Raw genomic sequence first — 22,991 nt, 5'->3', positions numbered from 1 at the left:
ATTGCTGGAAATAAATGAACAAATCAATAAATATTTTCATCAGTCAGAATACACAGAGTACAACCGAACACGTATTCAACAATCCTAATTAAACAGATAAGAATACAATCATGCATATATGAACGAACACCTGAAGAGTTTTATCCAACCAGGATACAATAAAAAAAACCCCAAAACTAATCAAACGCTTATCTATTTCTTTTTATCCCTTTGCAGAACGCTTTCCCCATGGTGAGCACGGCGTACATCGAAGACACTGAGAAAGACCTAAGACTTATGCTACTTGCTGATAGGAGCCATGGGGTCAGCAGTCACAGAGATGGTGACTTGGAAGTATGTCTCTCTGAATACCACCAATATAATATCTTTATACCATAAAAATATTACGTTAAGTCCCAGACCTGCACGTAGATCTCTGTAGACGCGTGCGTTTTATCTTTAACTCTTTCCGTACTTTGGAAAGTGCGTTTAATGCTATCGGGTTTTCTTTGTCAATGGGCACAGAAAGAACACATATTATGGTAAGCAGTCAAGTAAATCAGTCACTAAAATGTGGTAAAAATGAGTAGAGCAAATAATGAGAATAATAACTGCCTCTAGTTTTTTTTTAACATATAAATATGAATATACAATCTCTACCAAGGATAGAGTCTTTTCTTTCTTCATTCATTTGCGCATTCTTGCTACAATTAGTGTAAGACATTAATTAATGTTTATAAATAATTTGCTTAAGTTATGCCGTTGCATTACACATTCTCTTGAGGCTGTGCCAAACTGTTGAACGTATACAGGGATTTTATTTCGGTTAGAGCTCAAGGAAAGAAAACATGCAAAGAGAAATATATGCTGGTACATTGTACTTAGAAGGGCAGACACACAAGTTAGTAGGAAATACCTCTGACTTTATACCTTCATCTTGTTGTCTGAAAGAAGCTTTTTTTTCTCTCAATATCATATTAATTAAGTTTTACAACATCCGAGATCTATGCTTGTTATAAGTTCAAAGGCAGAGACACGTCCCGTCTCGTGAGACTTATATCGCTTACAAAAAGTAATGATAATGATGATAATGATGATGATGATAATAATAATAATAATAATAATAATCATCATCATCATCATCATCATCATAGCGGTACTAATGCTCAGACGAAGAATGGCTCTCTCTTATTTTAGCATACCCATTTTCTCACTTTCGTAACACACTCCGCTGTACACAAGAGACGTTTTGGTTTAGACTTTGATTTATAAATATGGCAAGCGTTGGGTCGTGATATTGGAGGGAATAGGCACTGTACACAATTAATCATAATACGAAGCCATCCACTATAGCTTGTATGGATTGGTCATCTACACGCCACTTCATACTAGTCAAGGACATCATTCTATTGTTGTTGAGCGAAAAGATTGCTGTTGGTGCTGTTGTTGCGGGATGATCATCATACCTGTATTGATGCAAGCCTTACTTACGTAATTACCGAAATTAGATAAGGAAAAAGAAACACAATAGTTTTATCATATATTATTTTATCTTCAAGGTCATGCTGCATCGTCGCCTTGTTAACAATGAGTTCGAAGATCACAACTACAACCTGACGCTGACAGAGCCGAGCGTCACCAAGCCCAGCTTTTGGCTGTTACTAGGCAACCGGTCCATCACATCCCAGCTTCGTCATCGCAGTTGGCTTCAGCTTGAGAACAGCCCGGTCATCAGTCGCATGGGCCCGGGCTGGGATTCCAAGGAGGAAAGTGAGGGGACAAGTTAGGATGGTTCACTCTTACCGATAACAACTTCAAAGAACGTTAACTGAAAGGAGAGCCAACCATGTTGCTGTCTTTTGTTTCTTGCTTTTCATGACATTCTTGTGAACCTGTCTTACCTTTCCTGAATGTACAAAGGTTCCATTATTCCTTTTCTATTTAAAATGAATACAAAACGTGCAGGTTAACGGAACAGTAGTGACGTTTTGTCACATAAAATGTGTCTATTTGCGTCTAGCAGCCACGAATGCGGGAGGTATATTTCCATCTCCCCGCTTCTTTGCTCGCCTTTGTGAACCGAACTCCCGAAAGCAATACCTTTATTTCACACTTCACGACGAAGTGTTATCACGTTTAATTAGGACTGAGGGCTTCCCTCCTCAGCCGGTCTTGCATCTACCCATTCATCTGTCTATTTATCTCTTTGTGTTTGCGTGTTTATTCACTCATCATTTTATCTCTTTTCATCTTGCTCTGTCATCCTGCACACTTATATTATCCCCAGCGTGCAGTCTATTCTATTCTCATCAGTATAGACACCCTTCCCTTATTAATAGAAGGCCGACGTAATTCTAAACGAAGGGCAGGTATTGTCAAGATTGTTGTGTACTGATTGTAATGATTCATCAACCAATCAGAGCCTGAGTGCACAAAATCAAAAAGATCTCCTCGCGCCTTCATAACTCAGTCATAAAAGTCAAGAGAGCGTATTCAGTTAACTCTTCTACATCATCCGCGTCACTTTAATCAAGTGTAATCAGCACTTCACGCGAGCCACTGTTATTATCCGGTCCGGAGGCTACGCGACCTGTAGTTGACAGTTAATTTAGTAAATTGCAATTTCATTGAAACGTCTATTGTAACTTGCAGGTATATAAAACTTTACTTAGCTGCTACTTTAGTTGTTAAAACACTTAAAGACATGTTCTAGGAGGTGATACACATAATATGTGTATCATCAGGCCCATAACTTCAGGGGTTCACGGGGTGCGAACGAACCCACCCACCATTTGCGAGCAGGGTCCACTTGAACAAAATTTATATTTTGTTTTCTTTAAATCACGCAACAATAATAATCTAGTCTGTTTTTGCTATTTACGACTTAAATGAATGGGCAACGTATTGTCTATCCTTTTTTATTTCAAATTTTCCGAATAGTCCATAGAAAGTGTGCACAAATCACTGGATTTCGATTCCAAAAACATCTAACAGCATTGTCATGGAGAAGGACGATTCCGCCTCCTGAACCCTCATCCCTCTTGGTCGCTGCGCTTGAATAGTATATTTTCAAAAGCAGTAATATGAGAAAGTCATGTAATAATCAAAGACTTGTTTAGTTTTTGGCCCTTTTTTTATTTTGATGAAGAGCTAAGATGTCATTTTTTTTTCATATTTTTGACTGAAATTTTTGTTATCATCCCATCCATTGTGCTCCCGGGATAGTTGAATTTTACTTCTAAAAATACAAAAGCTACCTCATGGTGCACCCTTACCACTCCAGTGTCTGTTCTGATTTCGAAATATGTACTATGATATTTGTAAATGAAAGCCGAATGAATAATAATAATAATGATAATAATAATTATAATAATAACAATAATAATAATAATAATAATAATGGAAGATGGGTACTGCGTCCCCCTTTTCAAACTTGCCCCTGGTCGGTCGATGCTATTAACGCTCCCTAGCTTGCGCGTTTCCCACAAAGATTGAACGCAATGGTATTTTGCCCCCCCCCCCCCCCCCCGAGTCCCCGCGTCCCTGAGTCCCTGCGTACGACCATGTCTGTCCATGGACCTAGCTAGGTCCATGGTCTGTCCAAGAACTCTTCCCCTCTCGGTTGCTCCACTCCCCATTTTCTTTTTTTTTCCAGAAAACATGGTATATGGTATACTCTTGGTGTGGGAATATGATTTTACTTGTGTTAGCTAAAAACGATTTTTTTTTTTCCTAATTTCATATAGAACATACATGAAAAAATTGTGAGGGCGAGACATCATCAACTCGCTCATTTTGAATATTCATAAGGACTGGTCAAGAAGTGTTTGACATGTCATATCTTCCTTATTTTTTGATGCGATTTTTGCCATTTTTGTATCGTTCATTTTTGGGGTAGATTTCTTCTTTAAGCATTTGGTCAACCAAACAACCCGACAGTTTCAGCTTCTCGCACGGCTCTCTTCTCTTTCTTCTTCGCAGTCGACTGGGCTTCTCTCGGCAGATCTCCCCGGCAGAGAGTGACCGCCGCTTTTTCTGCAGAACTCCCTCCAAACGTGCACCTTCTGACGTTCAAAACACCAGGCTGGCATTTCAATGACTCTGAAGATTACGAGCCATTAGACACGGGTAATTTTTAGGAATATGTCCCATCGAAAGTAGTATAGGATGTTGTATATACATTTAACTTATTATACAATGTATGTATAAAGGCAATTCTATCACGAACTTCTTTAAATTGAGAGCAGTGATATGCTTATTCGTCTTATTGATAAATCTAGTAATGGTAGCAGTAATGAGGATGATTATTAAGAATTTAGACGTAAGAATAAGATGATAATGATGATGATGGTGGTGGTGGTTGTGGTAATGGTAGTGATGATGATGATGATGATAAAGAAGATGGGGAAGATATTATAATCCTGGGACCTAGCCTTTTCAAATTAAACACTGTTATCCCACCTAGAAGGTGTGTAATTTTTGTTGATAGGGCACTACCTAAAATTAATATACATAGATCAAGTGGGCATGCACATCATTGCAAAATCAGTTAAATTGGCAATTATTGGAGATGTACATCATAAGTATACGATCATCCATCTTTATAAACGCATAGCAAGATGATGACATAGTGATATTCTAGCAAGGGAACTCATCATTTTCAATGTAATTCATCTGCCTTGCCGAACTACAGGTGACATGGAGCCGAACCTTGATCGCATCCTGTTGCGACTCCAGCATCTCTATGAGGTTGGCGAACATCCCATCCTCTCCCAGCCAGTCATGGTCGACATCCAGGTAGGGCGCATTGTTAACGCCCTTGCTCGACCAACCGCCAAGCCAACTCCTAAGCAAATCATCACTATCTATATAGGATCGCTGCTGAAAATTTCTCATTTTCCTCTTGTACGACAAGGTTGCACACGGCTTTCTCAGATTTAACATAGTCGGCATTAATTTATTGCTTGAAGCTTCAGTGAAATACACGTGCATGGTATAGCTTCAAACGATGCCCACGACATGTAATGTAATGTTAGGTAGCCTATATATAGCCAATATCAATTTAGCGTTATTGTACAACCTTGTAGTAATCAATGCTCTCGACATATTACTCAGTATGCCATTATCGAGAGGTGCAAGGGCATAAGACAACGCGTATGACTCCGAGTGGAAGTTATATAGAAGTGACCTATGACGCTGCGATCCACTCCAATCTCCTAAATTTTGCATGCTGTACCCAAAGAGGAAAACCATAGATTCAGTATAGATGATAATCAAAATCAAAATTATATGATCAAAATTGTATAACAACGTGCCTCAATTGCTGAACATTTCTCATCTCAGTAGTACAGTACATGATAATTATACATAAGATGTAGGCCTATATATCGGCGGTTGCGAGTGGGGATGTGGGCGAAATGTCCATGAAAGGGCCTTGAGACAGTTTCCAATTTTTCAAGCAGATCCCGTCTCACAAGGTCAATGTATAATTTTCATATGTAAAGAAATAATAGAAAATAAGGGTCGTTTTCTTTTAACCTCCCTCCGACCTCGCTTTCTTCATCGCCCTCCTCCCCCATCCCCATATCCGTCTCTATCTATCGATCTATCTATCATCTGTCTATCTATCCATCTATCATCTGTCTAGTATTTATCTATCATCTATCTATCATGTTTCTATCCATCTATCATCTATGTCTATCTATCTTTTATCTATCATCTATTTATAGTCATCTATCTATTTATCCATCTACCATCTATCATTTACCTATCTATCTATCGTCTATCATTTTTCTATCCATCTATCATCTATCTATCATTTATCTATCATCTATCTATCTTCCTATCATCTATCATCTGTCTATCTATCCTTTATCTATCATCTATATTATATTTATCTATCTATCCATCTATCTATCTATCTATCTATATATCTATCTATCTAGCTATCTATCTATCTATCTATCTATATTTTTATCTCGTCCTCTGCATCACAATCATTCTTTATATGCTTGAATCTCTCTGTGTCTGTCAAGGCTATTCTCGCCCCACTTGGCGAGGTGATCCGAGTGAATGAACGAAGCCTGACTACAGTGTGGAACATCGCTCGGCTGCAGCGATGGCGCTGGAAGACGAACTCGGGTAAAAATCGTGACTAACTAATAAATCACTTTTTTGAAAGATTCTACACGACGGCTCACCATCACAGATTATTAGGATTGAGGCAGTGATTTCCTAACAATATACATGTACAGTGCTTACCCTCAGGACAACTGAACTAATTTCTGTATATAGAATACCTATCATACGTAAATCCATTGCCATGGTTCACAGTAGATTCAATGAATTTATTCACTGAAAAACAATGTGACATGCTTTATTGTAATATTTCTATGTTCACTCTGTTTCCTGTCCAAGTGTCATGCTACTGCATTTCCATTCAAATGAACAGGTCTATTTTTTAGTTGTGCTCTTCCTGACATAATGCATGTACACTAAAAGAAAGTAGGATAATATTTGTAGAATGTATGCTTTGTGTTATGGATTATCTTTTTGTTGATAAAGTTTTATTGATATATATTTTGTATGTTTTGCATTTGTAAAATGTATGCTTTGTATTATGTGTATTGTACATGTATTACCTTTTTGTTGGATGGGAATAAAGTATAAAGTACAATCTATAATTCAATATTACATATAATATATACATGTATATGGATTGATAAATATTATACAGATGAAGAGACATATCATTATTGTGCTCCACAAAATACTTATTTTATTTACATTTTGTAAAATGTAAACTATGTAATGATAACATGCAAATTTTCCTCTCACACTGTTTACTTTCCAGCCAATCTCAACTACCCAACCGAACAGTCATCAGCTAACCTAACAGCAGGACTCCAACCACAGGCAACCTCTGACCAAGTTTTCAATGTCTTGATACACGCTCAAAACATCAAGACATTCTTTGTTTACCTGAAGAAACCATCCACATAGATGGTCATCTCATTGGGAAAAAAAAAAACGATTCAGACAGTGATCTCCACTCTGATATCATTCAATTAAAAGACATAAGGGATGCATATAAAAGCTTAGAAGATGAACAAACAAACAGACAAACAAATAGATGTTTCATCCAAGATTTATTTCATGGACCTATAGTGATTATTGTGTGACAACCAGATAGCTATACACAGAATAGGTTTCCTTATGTCATAAACTGTTGCCATGCCCAGAATGCCTGCACTGCTTTAGTATACACATACTGCTTAATCCATGGGACACCATCATGTTATTTAGCTGCCCCTCAGTTCTATTATTCCTGCCAAGCTGTCTTTTTGAAAATTTAGCCAGTTTATTATGCTGCATGCTCCCTATAGACTTTGGCCACTATTCAATGGGTTCCTTGAGGCAATGGATTAATCTTACACATCTTACAGCATCTATGAGTTCCACTTACCCCAAATCTGGCATCATTCATTCCCTCCTTATGAGTAAGAGCATGTAGCTCATTATAAAAGTACATGTACAGCATATACTATTTATAATTGTTTGACCATTTCAATAACATTTAGACTTTGGTTTAGCCATGCCACCATCAAGAAGTACAAGTTAACATATCACCATACGAGGGAGGGGCTCAGACACATAATGTTGTAGGCCAACCAAGGTATGTCTACTAGTCATCATTGAGGCTCTGCAATGAGCTGGACAACCATAAAGGGCCAGTAACAGATCACAGTAAGGAGAAATGCATGTATTGTTGTACTACAGAGGAACCCGGTATGTATTTCATTCGCTTTTCTTGGGGGTATATTGACCATTATCTGAATGAAAAAGAATTGAAAAAAAAAAATGAAATCATAGCACACTTTTTATTTTACTGCAGTCAACTATACACAGTAGAGTACGTTCCCTCCTGGCATATGTGCTTGCTTCATGCTGCATGTAGCAGAGTATTCTGATTGTCTACAGAAGCAGAGATTTAGGAAAAGCAATTCTTGGCTCAGGGCAACCAAACCAGCCATCTGTTTACCTTAAATCATAGTAGGAAATAAAATGCTGTTTTTGTTTTACTCTCCCCTCACCGCACTAAAAGGCATTGCTATTGTTTGCATGCATTCATCTCTTTTGACATCAAGTTATTGATCACCACCAGCGGGCAAGATGGCTTGCATGCAGAGACAATATGGTGTGCGCCACATTGTGTTCGGCTGCAATAGTCTGCAATACAGTTTGTAAGATGAATAAATAATAGGTGTACATATGGTTTCATTTGATGCTGGGAAACAATATACAAGATATTTAAAAGTCACTATTTTGTACAACAAAATGTGTTACAATGGGAAGGAAAAAAAAGTAACTGATGTTGCAGAAGATTACTGATCATGTAGTTTTGTGTGTAAATATCGACCACCATAAAATTGCTTTCTTGCATGATGAAAAAAAAAAAAGACAGGAAAGATTAACTTGATAATAGTGGCATGATGCCTACATCACTGATCATGTATTTCAATGTCTGTAAATATTTTCTTATACAGTCTTTTTCATTTGACCCTCTGGTTTCATAAGGAATCACTTTAAGCATTACGGAAAGCACAAGCATATCCCTTACAACTCGTGTGATTAAAATTGCATTCACGCACTGCACTGGCAGCTTTGTAATTGTTTACACATATAAACCTCAGACTTGCCAATTTTCTGTTCAGACCAATACTTGGAACACTTCAATTAGCTTTGTAAAATTTACTGCTTCTTACATAATTTTGTGTCAGCCATATTTGATTGAAAATTTAATTAACTTCTGTTGGCAAAGCAACTAGAGTACATAAATAGTATGCAGTCAACCTCCTATGCCTTTGTTAGGAAAATAATGGTCGAGTGTATGATCAATTCTTCATGAACACCTAATTTTCACTCTGACTCTATGTCAGCTTGAAGTCATTCACTATGGGTAGAAAAGTGAAGTGAAAGCATTTCGAGAGAAATCTAATTTCTGGTACTCATGGCACATAGGTATAAAAGCAAAAGCGATTAAAAAGAAACACAAGCTTCATCACTTCATGATTTGGGGTTGTTAATGCAAGTACTCAATTTAAGTCAAAACAAGTCATGCAAAGTCACATAGCCTGCATATGAACATAGTAGCATATGAGTCAGACACATGTCAATTTGTGCTTTCATCAACTTACTGTTTAATAAAGACAATGTCACTCAAGTACAGTGCACCAGCTGTTTCTATTTCTTTCTTGTTGTTGTTGTTGTTGATGCCACAGACATGAAGGGAGCACTAATCAGTCAACATCATTGTTATTCCCTACAATAGCCTGAATGGGTGATGAACCACGGAAGGCCTCAAAAAATGTGAATCTCAAACTTTATGAACAACAGATGGGCATTAAACCCCACTCCACCACACTGTAGCACAATAATAATGCCTGGTTGTTTCTTCTTTTCTCAATTCAGCTGATGCTATATAAGACAACAAAGGGCATGCACGTTACAACAACGGCAATGACAACAAGCACACACACACACACACACACACACACACACATTACATTAGGGAAAACAATTTAATCACAAAAACTACTATATGACTGAACAAAAGAAAAAAGAAACAGAATTTGAAGAATGTTATGAAGGATATAACATGTACACAAACTGAGAGTAAAATTCTACTGGGAGCAGGCAACAAAAGTCCTTGCAAAAATTAAAGCTGTGAAATCCTCAGCAAAGCCTCACTATATTACTCTCATTTGCTCCCCCATGGAGCTTTCATAACAAATCACTATGTAAACAGAAACACTGAAACCTTGTCTTACCACAGATCGTCTACATACAGGGTTTGTTTGTTTTGTTTTCTGGTTTTGTGGGTTGTTGTTGTTGTTGTTGTTGTTGTTGGTGGTTTTTTTTTTTTTTTGGGGGGGGGGCATCAGTACAGTGGAATATTTCCTTTTAAAAAAAAGGAAATCTTTTTTGTTACAAATAAGCTATGCTGGATATTTCAAAGTGCCAGCTGGGGTTCCCATGTGTGAAGTGCAAGCCTACATGTCCTTGACAGCGTTATGTCTCGTCAAATGGTAGGTCAGCCAGTAGATGAAGACTGGTTGCATCACGGCGATGAAGAGGAGGATGTACATCCGTCGCTTGTTGCCGTAAGCCATTCCTTCGTGCTGCGACTCGGGAAGGATGATCAGCTTCAGATTCCGAACCTAGTGATAAGTTTGAGGAGAATGAGAAAACAAATAAAACTAAAAATTGTCAGAAAGGAGTCCATTCAATATGTTATTCACTGTGCTTTGCAAGAAATAGGCATATTTTGAAAGCCCAGCTCAAAACCAACAAAAAGTCTCAGATTACGATTCTCTGTAATGGACCAGAATATAAATTTGTGTACATGTGTGTATAATGAATGTATTTTTCACTATGCATACCCGATATCTGGAGAAAAAAAAATTCTAGCAGAAGGACAACCATAAAGTTGAATATTGGACACTCAAAGACAAAATCCCTTACTTCAAATATATCACAATTTAAATGCAATTGTTAATAAGTATGAACTTTGCCTCCCTAGATATTTAGCTAACATTCATCAAGAAATCCTTATGGTTTTTAATATCAAATTATCAATGGAACAACCATGCAAGAACAATAATTTTTGTTATATCGTTACCAACCCACACAAGTACTACAATCCTCTAGTTCCTGTTTTTCACATGTTTTGCTCTCCATCACGGTGGTATAGAATTACCGGTAGGATTTTGCGCATCATTATGTAACTTTATTTGCTCTGTAAATTTTCAGCTGTAATGCAATGCTACCACACCATCAAAACATTGTAGAGCCCCCATGGCCATTCCTTGACACTTACCAAGAAAAACACTATTGAGACACTGGTATACAAGAATGTGATGTAATAAAAGAAGGATCCAAAAACCACACTGGCAAGGAGACACAGGATCATACTGGAGAGAAAACAAGTTAGGAGGGGGGAAAAAGAGATAAAAATTAATGTCTTAGTCAGTGACTGATTAATCAAATAAAGGGAAACCCTGATATAATGAGCTTGCTTACAAGACAGGTATCAGTTACGAGGTGAAATCAGCGGTCCCAGTGGCCTTGTTATAACAGAGTTTCCCTTTATTACATTCCACATTATGCATACCCTCTTACTCTCTTGGTTAAAATTTTATGAGACTGATAAACATTCTGATGCCTTATTCTTGCAATTGCCCTAAAAACTTCTACCTTTTCATTCCATGGAATAGTCTATTTGATATTCACTCCAACAACAACAACAACAAAATTATCGCATCTGACTGACAGAAGTCAATTAATGCCATATTCTGACTAGTTATTTCAGAAAGAATTTTTAGGCACTGTTTTATAGTGCATGCAGCATGGTCACAAATGGCACCAGAGTCTCTGATATAGCGTTAATGTGCAGCTATGACAAAATAATACTGCAAACAAACACCAAAGCTTGACAAAAAAAAAAAAAAAAAAGAAAATTTATGGGAGATGAGGGCCACATTTCATAAAAGATGTTAGCATAGCAACTCTTGCTTGAATGGCAACTTCCCACAGCACCAACCAATCAGAAGCTGGATTCTTATCATTACCACAACAATTGCCATTCCAGTGAGAGCTGCTATCATATCAACTTTTCATGAAATGGGGCACAGATTTACTATACCAAGGACTCAATATCTTCCATAAACAAAAGTGTAAGAATGCACCACTCAGTGAACGATACTCTAGTATGGGGATACTCGTTCAAAGATCCCTTTGAAGTGACAGCATTACAGTGCACTCCTGTTATAACGAACAAGGTAATACTGAAATTCTTGTTACAACAAATTAAAAATCAATCATCTATATATCTTTGCATACTTTACTGTTCAGCTATAACAAAATGTTGATATAATGAAAGAAAACCACCTGTCAACATGACAACTTTGTTATAAAAAGAGTGCACTGTATTCTCAACCATTTTGTCAGCTTGAGTGTTTCTTCATGTAATAAACATCACCATAAAAGGCTGGTGAACAAAGTCTGACAATTTCAGAAAACTGAGCCACAACAATGTTTATAATCAGGGCAAGTTCAAATTACAGCTTGGTGGATGTAGTCCACTGGATGAAAAGCACTATTATTTGATAATTTTTCATATAGAGTATTATGGCTAGCACAACTTAATTCTCTCAGTACCCACCTGCAATATTTGTAGCCACAGAATGCCACCAGGTCCAGTTTTCTTAGTGCTGTGTGGATGTTGGTGATGTACATGGTGATGATAACAGCGATGATTTCAATGATGAACCAGACTAAAGCGGAGCTGCCCTGCCTACCAAGCATTTCAGGAGAAAACCTTTGGGAACAAAGCATGAGGATGATCTCAGTATCTCAACTGTTCTTCAAAGGGTCAGTTCAATAGATAGAACAGTGGTGTTGTGAGTTAGAGGGAGCTCTACATGCAAATATCATATCTCACTTCATAAGCTAAATCAAACTTCAATTGAATCATACACTTGTACATAAGGCAGTGTTAAGATGTATGCATATCCCTTTTGACATGGTATCCATGTTTGATAGAAATCAGTGGAGAAACTCCTTAATGCTGCAAAGAAAATATAATATATTATATACAGACATACAGTTAGAAGGGGCACATCATTTCAATTGCCCTGGAATCAACCACTGGATATATGGGAATCCATAGGGATTTGCGATGAATAATAATTAGCAATCAAGTGGGAACTAAATACCATTCCAGCATTATGAATATCTAAAATATTTGTCAGTACATAACTCATCTCTAGGACCCCGTTTACAGTGCGGGGCTGGGCCGCGGACAGTGTAAACGCGCAAAAGGCCAAATGCGGGGCCAAAATTGGCCGCGCATTTGGCCATGCTCTGGATCTCGAGCCACGGCTGAGCCCGGCCTTTTCTCAGTGTAAACGCAAACTGGGCCAAATGCGCGGCCAATTTTAGTCTGGCTTCCAGACCCTCTGCCCGTACCATTTCGCTATTCAGGATATTAACCCCCTCAACGTCGAAAACTAGTATAGTTTAAGGTGGTTTTGTCCTGTAAAGGATTTTTCCTTCGGCAAAGGCCTTTACCCGAACTTCGTTGCCACGGAATCCAGTTGGCAAAGGGTCTGAAAACCAGACTATACCAAATTGCATTTGTTTACGAGCAGAGCGCCACTACGAAATATTGAAAGGTTTGAATTAAAAGACCGGGCTGAGCCCGGCAGTGTAAACGGACAAAATTGCGGGGCTCGGTCCCGCAATTGAGGCCGGGCTCGGCCGCGGCTCGGCCCAGCCCCGCACAGTAAACGGGGTCAAAAACTACTGCACACTGGAGACATGAGCTCCTCAACAGCATTTTCAATCTTTAACATTTTTCTGCAACAGCTACTGCTACATGTTCTGTTTATCACAGAGAAATACCGAGTCCACCACTAAGGCCACGTAACACTTTGATAAGTGTTTACTGATTACTGTAAACATGATCATCACTGTCAGAGTGAAATAATTGGTGACTTCTGCCACTTCTCTTCCCTGACCAGCTTGTCAATTATCCCTACTCTTGTATACTCTTGTATACCCAATCCCCTTCCCCATTAATACGTGATATGAATCTACTCAACCTAATTTAAAACATGTCATGCATCAGTATTACATGAGAAGCATGATATATCATTATACATACCGTTCTTCGTAAGAACATGAATAACTAGACAAGTGACCTTCCTGCAGAAGCGTAATCTTAGCAGCTTCAATACATATGCATTTAACAATCAATGTGCACAATGACTGCAAGGAACATTACAGGATACAAACAACACCCAAGTCCAGAGACTCCAACTCTTGAACATTGAGGCCATTTCCACAAAATCTGTCAGTCTCCCACTTGAGTTTGAATTTTTCCTGCCCTTAAAATGCCCAATTGCAGTTCTGTCATAATGTTCAATGATATATTGTTAAAGTGGATATTTCTGCGTGAGTAATCTTTCCACACTTGGCTGAGCAAGATGAAATTCACATGTTTTTAATGCCGCGGAATCAAGTCACTACATAGAGTGGTACATACAGCAAGCAAAAATATCACATGCTTTTATCTTCTCGCTTATTTCCGAGTGCGAGAAATGCATGAAAATTTCCACTATTACAGTAAGGCTAACATACAGCACCAGAAAGTATCTTTATCTCTAGAGCTTCCCGGGCCCTTATGCAGGTCCTGGACACAAGCCACAATGGATGTCGTGCTCATGGCGCACATAGTATTGCATAATGTTCGCACAATCAGTGTCTCTAGTTTGCTGGGGGATTCAGGCAGGAGAATCTCCAGTTTAAGAGATGCTTGGGGGTTGGAGTCTCTGTAACTTATTGTGAACAAACCTTTGTTGCTGTCCGAGAGCCACCCCTGCAAGGAGAAGGTATGTGACAAACGCCATGGACGGGATGTACAGGTCTGGTGCATTGATCTCATAGCGAGGGGCAACAGGCTCGTCCTGGTTGTACTGTATGGTCCAGTTCTGAAACCAAGTACAGGTGTAAGATGTACATACCAGAATACCAATCACATTTGATCGATTGATTCATTGAAAGAGATTATTAATGCTGTTTGCATTTACAATAAAAAAATTAAAGATAAATAATATATATGTATAACTGTTCATATGATTCTCACATAGAAATCTTGTAGGTTGAGAGAAGCAAGTGGAATGAACTTATAATCTTTCCTAAAAAATCTTAATGAACTGATAAACAAAAGGAAGTCCCATTACAGACCAGGTGGGGGTACAACCGAATTGAAGGGGGTGGAATCCGCCCCTCCCCCTCCACCCTCGCCCCCAAGTGGGGAATGGTGCCCATGTGTACAAATACACGTACATACATTGTATTCTATCATTCTACCATTTCTAGCGATAATACCTGCCAAGTTTGGCGACAAATTTGGCCATACATTTTCAAGAAGATGAATGTGAAAATTGGGTCCTAATAATTTGGTCCCCCCCCCCCCCCCCACCAGAGGGCCTAACCCCAAGATGAACAAATATGAACCTGTATCACTGCTCTACTTACTACAGGGATGATATTGAGGTTTGTTGAAACATTGGAAATCGAAATTTTCAGGTGATTTTGATACATGGAAAAAGCAAAATGTGTATAGACTTGAGAAAAAAAAAACTTGAAATCAGATTTAAATCTACAGAATATCATGCCTGTTACTAATAGTACTATTTTATCTTAGCATTGCTGATTCCACAGAAGATTTGCCAGGATTCTGTAATCCCCCATCTACCCTTGCCCCCCTCCCCCCCGAGACTCCAACTCTCCCGTTTTCGACGGGAGATCTCCCGCCGAAAGCCCATTTTTGCAAAATCTCCCATTCTCCCGCTTGAGATTTGATTTCTCCCGGCCTGGCTCTGTGTCTCCCGGTGGAAAGGATTTCTTACTTATTGCCATCGTATGTTGAAAAAAATAAGCCTTAGATAGCACCAGAGAACATCTAGAACCCTAGGAACTTTGCGCTTCGCACACATCAACTTGGAGTCTCCCGTTTGCTAGGGGTTTTGGGCAGGAGAATCTCCAGATCAGAAGGTGATTGGGGTTGGAGTCTCTGCCCTGCCCCCCCCCCCCCCCCCCCCCCCCCCCCCCCCCCCCCCCCAAGTGGAGAACAGTGCCAATATGTACAAATTATGTACATATTCTGTCATTCTGGCGATTGTTTAGTTTGGTGACAAATTTCTAACCCCAAGGTGAACAAATATGAATGTGCATCACTAATCTACTTACTTATAGCTCCAACTTATCTTATCACAGCTGATTCTAGAAAATATTCGTCAAGATTCCTAAATTTCATGCACTAACTTGGCTGATCACTGTTGGTTCTAAGAAGAAGCTAAACAAAACTAGAAATGTCGCTACGGCGACTGGTGTATGCCTCCGCAATAATGCATGGTTCTCCTAATAGGTCTATAGTACAAGGTCTTGACAATGTGTGATGACAGTTTCACACAATTGGCAAAATATTAAAATGACAGGTTTGCCACAAATGTGCTGAATGTTCACTTTCCTAGAACTAGGTTCAATTGGATGAATGATTAAAACGTCAGAGTGCAGGTATTTGGGGGAACTGATGATTTTTACTTGACTTTTGACCCTTTTATAAGTTTATGCATTGAGTAATTTTCAAGGTATTGAGAAAAAGTATAATTTCAGTATCAAATGGTAAAATAGTATTATCTAAACCTGGCCTTTGACCTTTGACCTCACAGTTCCAAAGAGAATCACTGTTAGGTAGAACAAGCATAAATATGTAAGTTTCATGATAATACCTTGAGTTACTCTTGAGATATGGAGGAAGAAGTGCAATTTAGCACTTTCCCTTGACTTTTGACCTTTGACCTTTTGGCAAGAAACTTCCCACAGAATATATTTTGGGTTATACATGCATACATCACGTTAAAAAAAATCCTTCAGGCATTGCATAAATATAAGGAAAGCAGTGATATTTTGAGGAGTTGACCTTGACCTTTGACCCCCTGACCTTTGACCCATGACCCCCAACTTCCCTAGATAATCACTGCCCATCGGTACATGCATATATACTAAGTTCCATGAAGATACCTTGAACCATTTGCGAGATATGGAGAAAAACATGAAATTTCAACCTTTTTTCACAAAATAACCTGTGACCTGTGACCTTTGACCTTTGACCCCGTGACCCTAAAATCTAAATAAAGTATTAACCCCCCAGGTTATACCCTCATACCAAGTTTGATGTAAAACCACCACACTGTTCTTGAGATATCGACAAAAACAAAACGGGACGGACGGACGGACGACCCGAAAACATAATGCCTCCGGCCACTTCGTTGGCGGAGGCATAAAAAGTCAAATTACCTGGTACACTTAACCCGTTGAGGACGAGTCTTGAGTATACTCGGGCAAGTGTTTGTGGGAAATGCGTGTTGTACCAAAATCAGCCTGTCCTCAACGGGTTAATAGCTGACCAGGAAGGTCTTAGGAAGGGAAAAATTAATAGATGACCAAGAAGGTCTCAGGGAGAGAAAAATGGTAAACTTCACATCACAAACACTGTATAATCATTGCACTTACTCTAAAATGGATGTGTGTCAGAAACCATGAATTCAAGGAGAGGTTTATGATGGACGGTTATTTCTTGATAGAAAGATGTGATTGTAAACTTACCGTGTGTGAGAATGGGAAAAGGAGAATGAGAAGTTTCTTTGCCACGTACGTTGTGTCCACTGCAAAGTAATATTTGAGCTTGCTGACGGACATAAATCTGTCAATCTGGATAGGCATTAAAAAAAAAACCCAAAGGAGTTGGTGATGACAATTTTCACATGATTGGAGAAAAGACAATGTTAACAGACTATTATGGTATATCTACAGGTATGTGTGTGAGAATTTGCTTTAACGGTTAAGATTTAATTTTGCATGAACCCTTACCTGTGTACACATGATGAGAACACTAGAATGTGCATTCGCTGCAGTCTTTTCAAAAGTAGCAATAACAGACACTCTGGGACCATCTAAATGTTACCACAAGTCATTTATGCAAGCACTAAGATGACACAGACCTGTTCAGCTTACAAAGGCTCTGAGGCTTATTTGAGTTAATGAGGACATGTGTATGCTACATCTTGACCACAGGAAGTAAAATGAAACTAAAGTACTGTGTCATTCTTACTAGCAAGGCACACATTACGGTAGGTATACTGATGTATGTGAAAACCACTGTAATTTAGTGTAAATCTCTTTCACAATACAAAGTACCCACTTATTTAGGACCTAAATGTTTGCTGTGCTGGGTGTCATATTCACCGGTGAGATACATAAGGCCCCAGCAGCAACTGAGGACAAAAAAACAACAACATACAAGTTGTCACTTGATTGTGGAACGTAGCACTGTCTGTAAGCTTGATTAATTCATTGGATGCTATAGACTAGCTCATTGTAATAAGTGCATAGTATTAGTAGTTAGTCCCTTTCACGATTATATGTGTATTAGTTTAGCACGTAATTCACTGGGATGACGAGACCATGATTTTGGTTGTGGTGTCATATATAGGCTGCACCCTGCATTCACTGCTTTATTTCTTTTACGAAGATAGAGCAGGAATACGATAATCACTTTCCCCACAATACATGGTCATTCTCCCTCTCCCTTACCTTCACCTCACCTCCCCCCCCCCCCCCAAAAAAAAAAAAAAAAAAAAAAATCTAAATTTGAACCTCACCTGTTTCTCCACCACATCCTTTCCCTGGTCAGCCAAGGATGCCCCATACTGCATGGCCATGCTGGCCATTGGATCGTTGATCAGTTGCTGGCCTGGAAAGCCAGGCTGCGTGGGGTTGGCTGGACCCATGTACTGGTTTGGGGGAATTCCCCCTGCCTGAGCTGGGGGTGGTCCAGTGCTGGTGTCATCAAACAGTGGCGTGGGGCCATCACGACTCTTTGACTTACTTTTCCTCTGATGGCCTGTTCTCTGCTGGGCTGCATATTTACATTAGGAGAAAAAAGAATACATTTGTTGACATTTATAGCAGACAAAGAATGATAATATGTACTGGAGCACATAGTTTTAGGCAATGATGTTGCCCTAGAAGATTAGTGAGCTTTAGATCTGCAACACAAACGCTAAGACGACACAGCCTCCCTGGTCGGACTATGAAACACCTGTCTCGCACACGTGCAGAACACCATTTTTCGCACAATTAACATCATCTTAGCATTCACGTTGCAGATCTGAAGTTGGCTATTCTCCATTATGTACACCAGGTGATGTTGAGAAAATCATTGATAGGAAATGGACAATGACGTGATAAGACAGACTACTAAACCTTCATAGCAAATTTTCTATGTAAAGCTAGTGGAATTGGACATTTAGCCCAAGGCAGTCATTTTCTTGAAAATGTTCTTTTTGAATATACTGCAATTAAATCATTCAGGTTCAACTGAAAATAAATTTCTTTGAAATGATAAGAAGTAAATTATGATTCACATGCATACAAGTATAGTTAATGGTTAAAGGGACTGAACAGTTCTGGTTGAGGTGAGGATTTAACTTTTAACGTTTTGCGAAATATTAAAAAACAACTCTATGAGATGTTAAAGAGCATGCAATTCTAAGGGGTATCAAACGTTTATTTGATGAAAATCGATTTTGAAATGGCTGAGATATCCAAAAACAAGGTGAAACAGAGATCCTGATAAAAGGCGTGGCCTGTCGCCTTTTATTATTATCACTTTTTTTTTTAATATCTCAGCCATACGAAAACCAATTTTCATCAAGTAAATGTTAAATCCTTCTTAAAATTACATGCTCTTTCATATTTCATAAGAGGTTTCTCATTATCTCACTCAGGAATTATAAACCTGAATCCCCCACCTCAACCAGTACTGTACAGTCCCTTCAAGTAGAAATACAGAAACCTTCACACCAAGATGCTTAATATCACATATATCACAGGACATTAAATGATACTATTGGGAAAACAGATTTGTATTACTGCAATGATGCAAATGAGACTAATTCTTTGTTTCATAAATTTGTAGCATATATCCCATTTTCTGTGACCCTAGTGCCTACCGGTATTTATTCCTAATCGTTAAAAGATGTTACAACTGTATGTATCTACTCATTTTAAGTAGATCTGTGAAACTAAAAGCAGTTACAATATTCACTAGTTATTCACAGGCCTAATGACATACAATCAATAAAACAATTCTGTGATGGCACTGACAAACAAATAAACTGTGAATTGTATTCACAAAAGTTTGAAAATCTATAAATACACTGCAGTGGACAAGTTCAAGCGAAAGCAAGGCGATGTTTGACAAACTCTTACAGCGAAGTTCAGCACAATTTGACATGGACACAGCATGAATGCAAGGAAAGTAATGCGAATAAGTGAAATGATCAGAACAAATAAAGGATCAGAAATCATACACAATTTGCTCTACATATCAATTATCCAGAGTTCACTTAAGTTGGCATGCATTATGACTTTGTACTGTCTACAATGACATACGATTACAAGATGATACATGCTCAGGTGTCCATTCAGGGTAAATACAGACAAAATCTGAAGCAAATGATAATCACAATCATAATCATTGTAAAAAATAATAACAATATAGTGAAAATAATAACAATGTTCACTAATAATGATAATAATTGATATGCACACACTGTATGTGCATTAGGCACTGTTAATCTCAGGCCCGTATAGCGAAAAGATTACACCATTCACAAAGTGGGGTTTTATCATTTCTGCCCAATATTCCTGTTGAAAGTACTTACTGTCTCTTTTAGTTCAAATGAGTAATGTGATACTAACAAGTAATTGAAAAAGCTAACACAAATAAGACAAAAATGCACTCATTGCTACCAGCCCTTTTTTTCTTTTGAAAAGAAAAATTACATTGTAAAGGAGTAATTTAGATGAGTACAGATCAAATGAGAATCAAAACAAAATGTAAATGAGAAGTTAATGTTTCTTTTTATTTAATTTTCATTCTACAATGTCAATATGAACATTTTATGCAACTATGCAATGCTAACAGAAAAGCAGAAAATTCAGTGGAATATACAAGAAAATAACTTCCAATTCATTTTTAGCTCCAACTGGCTTGGAATACAGGAATACCATTGTCAATCACTTAGTGAAAGAATTGTAAATGTGACAATTGTACACAAATCAAACATGCCCTCATTAACGACGTGAAAAAAGTAAACAAACAAACAAAAAAAGACAGGGTTTGTGTGCCCTCAGGAAAGAAGTAACACTGACACTGAGCAAAACAGTGACACCTTCTTTTCTCAAAATTAAATATCATCTATTTTCCAGCAAAACGATATCAAATCAGATTCAGAATTGCTACTGGATCCCAAACAACACCTCTCATCTAACAAGTGTCTAAAGTCTTAGGGTATGTATCTGTACAGTGTAAATGTAAATTCTTGACACACCGCACTAGCTACTAATGTTGCGACTTCTGTACAGCGACAGGCCAGGGCTGTGTAAATATAGCATAGAACTCTACTTAAATAGAGGTCTACTATTCTTTGTTCATATTATGTACGCCTACTCTGTTCTCCATTTGAAAGATGAAAATGACCTTGAAAATTTCTTACATTAACTTTGAAATTCAAGTTCTACAAGTGTATCTACAATGTTCTTGCTACCTGTGAATATTCAGCATGGTCAATGGTAATCATGTAGAAATGCACACCTAACGTTCACTTCGCCGTTTGTCAATCAAATTTTGTGCAGCTCTTGGAGATGCTAAATTGAACCATATCAGAGAGTTTTCATAGAATTAGAAAGCCGAAAAGGGAAGAAAAATGAGAAATCGGAGTTGAAAAGTACGTCGGTCGCGATCATAGTTCCGACGTAGTAAGTATTGCATCGATTTCACAGAGAACGATGTCAACGATTATAATCGATTCTGGTAGTCTCTAATTAGCCGCTTACTAACAATATTACCATGACGTGCAATACGACTGTGTGGGCCCTACAGTCCTCTGTAGATCTACTTTCATTTTCATATTTTTTCTCAATCTTTTCATTGCCACTATCATGATTTTCACTATTCAAATTATTGATATAGATTATTCATAGATATCTACCACCAGGATTTAGACGTCCTTTCTTTAGAAATTGGGGCAAGTATTGATTTTATCATGACAAAAGTTGATAATTTGATAGTGTTGAAGGGAAAAGAATGAGGTTGGAGGAAAAATGGAAGAAAAGGGTATAAAGGCTGTAAAGAAGGAGGGAGAGAGAGAAAGAGAGAGAGAGAAAAGAAGATGAGAAGGAAGTTGAATTCGAAGGGGATTTGTTCTTTCTGGTGAGGGTAAATGGTATTAAATCTATGTTTTTAATTGATAAGTTCAGTTTATAGTATAAATTATTGTTTTTATGGTAGTATTCATTTTTCCATTTCATTTTATTATGTATACAAGAAAAACCCCAATATTTGGTTTTGTTTTGTAGTAAGGTCCATTTTATTGTGCAGTATTTTCTTTTCATATATCTTTTATTTTGTACACTTATTATCCTCCCATCATTTAGTCAGCAAAATATGTTGACAGATATACAGTCAAACGCAGCACGCAGGAGAAAATTAACTTTACAAAAAAAAAACGCATCAAGATCACTTTCTTTCTTCAACATTTTACTGTCAAGCCGACGTAATTATTGTGGTTAAACACCAAACAAGCGGCTGTATCACAGATTACAACGATCGATCATCATCATTATATCGCTTTTGTAGGTGTGCATGGTGTGCATTTCTACATGATTACCTCGTCGATAATACAATAACACAATAATACAATAATAGGTAAAAATTGAGAGCTTTGAAGTTCAGGCCTCATCATTGGCCATGGGCCATCATGCACTGCACTGTATGTGTAATTGCAAACATGAAAATGAGCTACACAAAGAATTATTAAGTAACGTACAAATGTACAATAATAAAGAACATTCAAGCCGTCACAACTGGACGAATGCGAGGAAAGAACTTTCCAGTGAAACATGCAGTGCGTGAAATTAAAAATTGCCACGAATCCAAACGGGTGACGTGACACCAAGCCACATCGGGCGCGGCGCGGGAGGGGTATCGCTGGCAGTTCCCTTGCGTTGACAACAGACAACGACATGCATGTACTGAGTATGCTGAGCACAGGGTACAACGTAAAAATTAAAAGCACTTGGTCAGCAGTCGGGAGCACGCTTGTATGGTGGCTACAGCTCTCATCCTTTGGGTTTGTTTGTTCTTTACCAGCACCACATCAAACACCTATGAAAGAAAGAAGAGGTTAACATACACTTACGATGCCTCAACCCTGGTGGAACATCCATAGTTACTTTCGATAGTAATTGACTGGGTTTTTACAGTAGATTCTTCTTATCGCTTCCGTCTGGTATGCATGCAGCAACTCGAGCAGCGA

The 22,991-nt window shown here is 38.2% G+C and overlaps 2 protein-coding genes across 3 annotated transcripts in view; one reads left to right on the top strand and one right to left on the bottom strand.

Annotated features, from left to right (window-relative positions):
- Positions 1-6,137, top strand: part of LOC139726797 (epididymis-specific alpha-mannosidase-like) — a 29,468-nt gene extending 23,331 nt beyond the window's left edge. The window contains exons 15-19 of the mRNA XM_071637788.1: positions 217-333; positions 1,539-1,749; positions 3,961-4,107; positions 4,673-4,776; positions 6,015-6,137. Coding sequence (XP_071493889.1) covers positions 217-333; positions 1,539-1,749; positions 3,961-4,107; positions 4,673-4,776; positions 6,015-6,137 — 702 coding nt within the window. The remainder of the gene's footprint in view (positions 1-216; positions 334-1,538; positions 1,750-3,960; positions 4,108-4,672; positions 4,777-6,014) is intronic.
- Positions 6,138-9,919: 3,782 nt separating this feature from the next.
- Positions 9,920-22,991, bottom strand: LOC139726815 (protein YIF1B-B-like). 2 transcript variants are annotated; one of them, XM_071637808.1, is made up of 7 exons: positions 22,875-22,991; positions 18,270-18,526; positions 17,215-17,319; positions 14,395-14,531; positions 12,203-12,358; positions 10,859-10,952; positions 9,920-10,199 (listed from the first exon to the last, which is right to left on the bottom strand). In XM_071637808.1, exons 1-7 carry the CDS (start codon positions 22,900-22,902, stop codon positions 10,032-10,034), a joined length of 945 nt encoding a protein of 314 aa, XP_071493909.1. In that variant the 5' UTR covers positions 22,903-22,991; the 3' UTR covers positions 9,920-10,031. The 2 variants fall into 2 exon arrangements, with proteins under 2 accessions (XP_071493909.1, XP_071493908.1); XM_071637807.1 differs by having other exon boundaries at positions 22,869-22,983.

Source organism: Diadema antillarum, unplaced genomic scaffold (assembly GCF_040938485.1).
Source record: "Diadema antillarum isolate AM-2024a unplaced genomic scaffold, OU_Dant_1.0 seq00000100_RagTag, whole genome shotgun sequence".
In the NCBI taxonomy this organism is placed as follows: domain Eukaryota; kingdom Metazoa; phylum Echinodermata; class Echinoidea; order Diadematoida; family Diadematidae; genus Diadema; species Diadema antillarum.
The sequence above is the reverse complement of the archived record's forward strand: the minus strand, read 5'-3'. Positions and strand labels throughout refer to the sequence as shown.

Coding starts and splice junctions, on each gene's coding strand:
- LOC139726815 (XM_071637807.1), bottom strand. CDS start 22,902: ATGGATGTTCCACCAGGGTTGAGGCATCGTAAGT. Junction 17,320..18,269: donor AGGATGTGGTGGAGAAACAG/GTGAGGTTCAAA, acceptor ATGCCTATCCAG/ATTGACAGATTTATGTCCGT. Junction 14,532..17,214: donor TTTTCCCATTCTCACACACG/GTAAGTTTACAA, acceptor ACTTGGTTTCAG/AACTGGACCATACAGTACAA.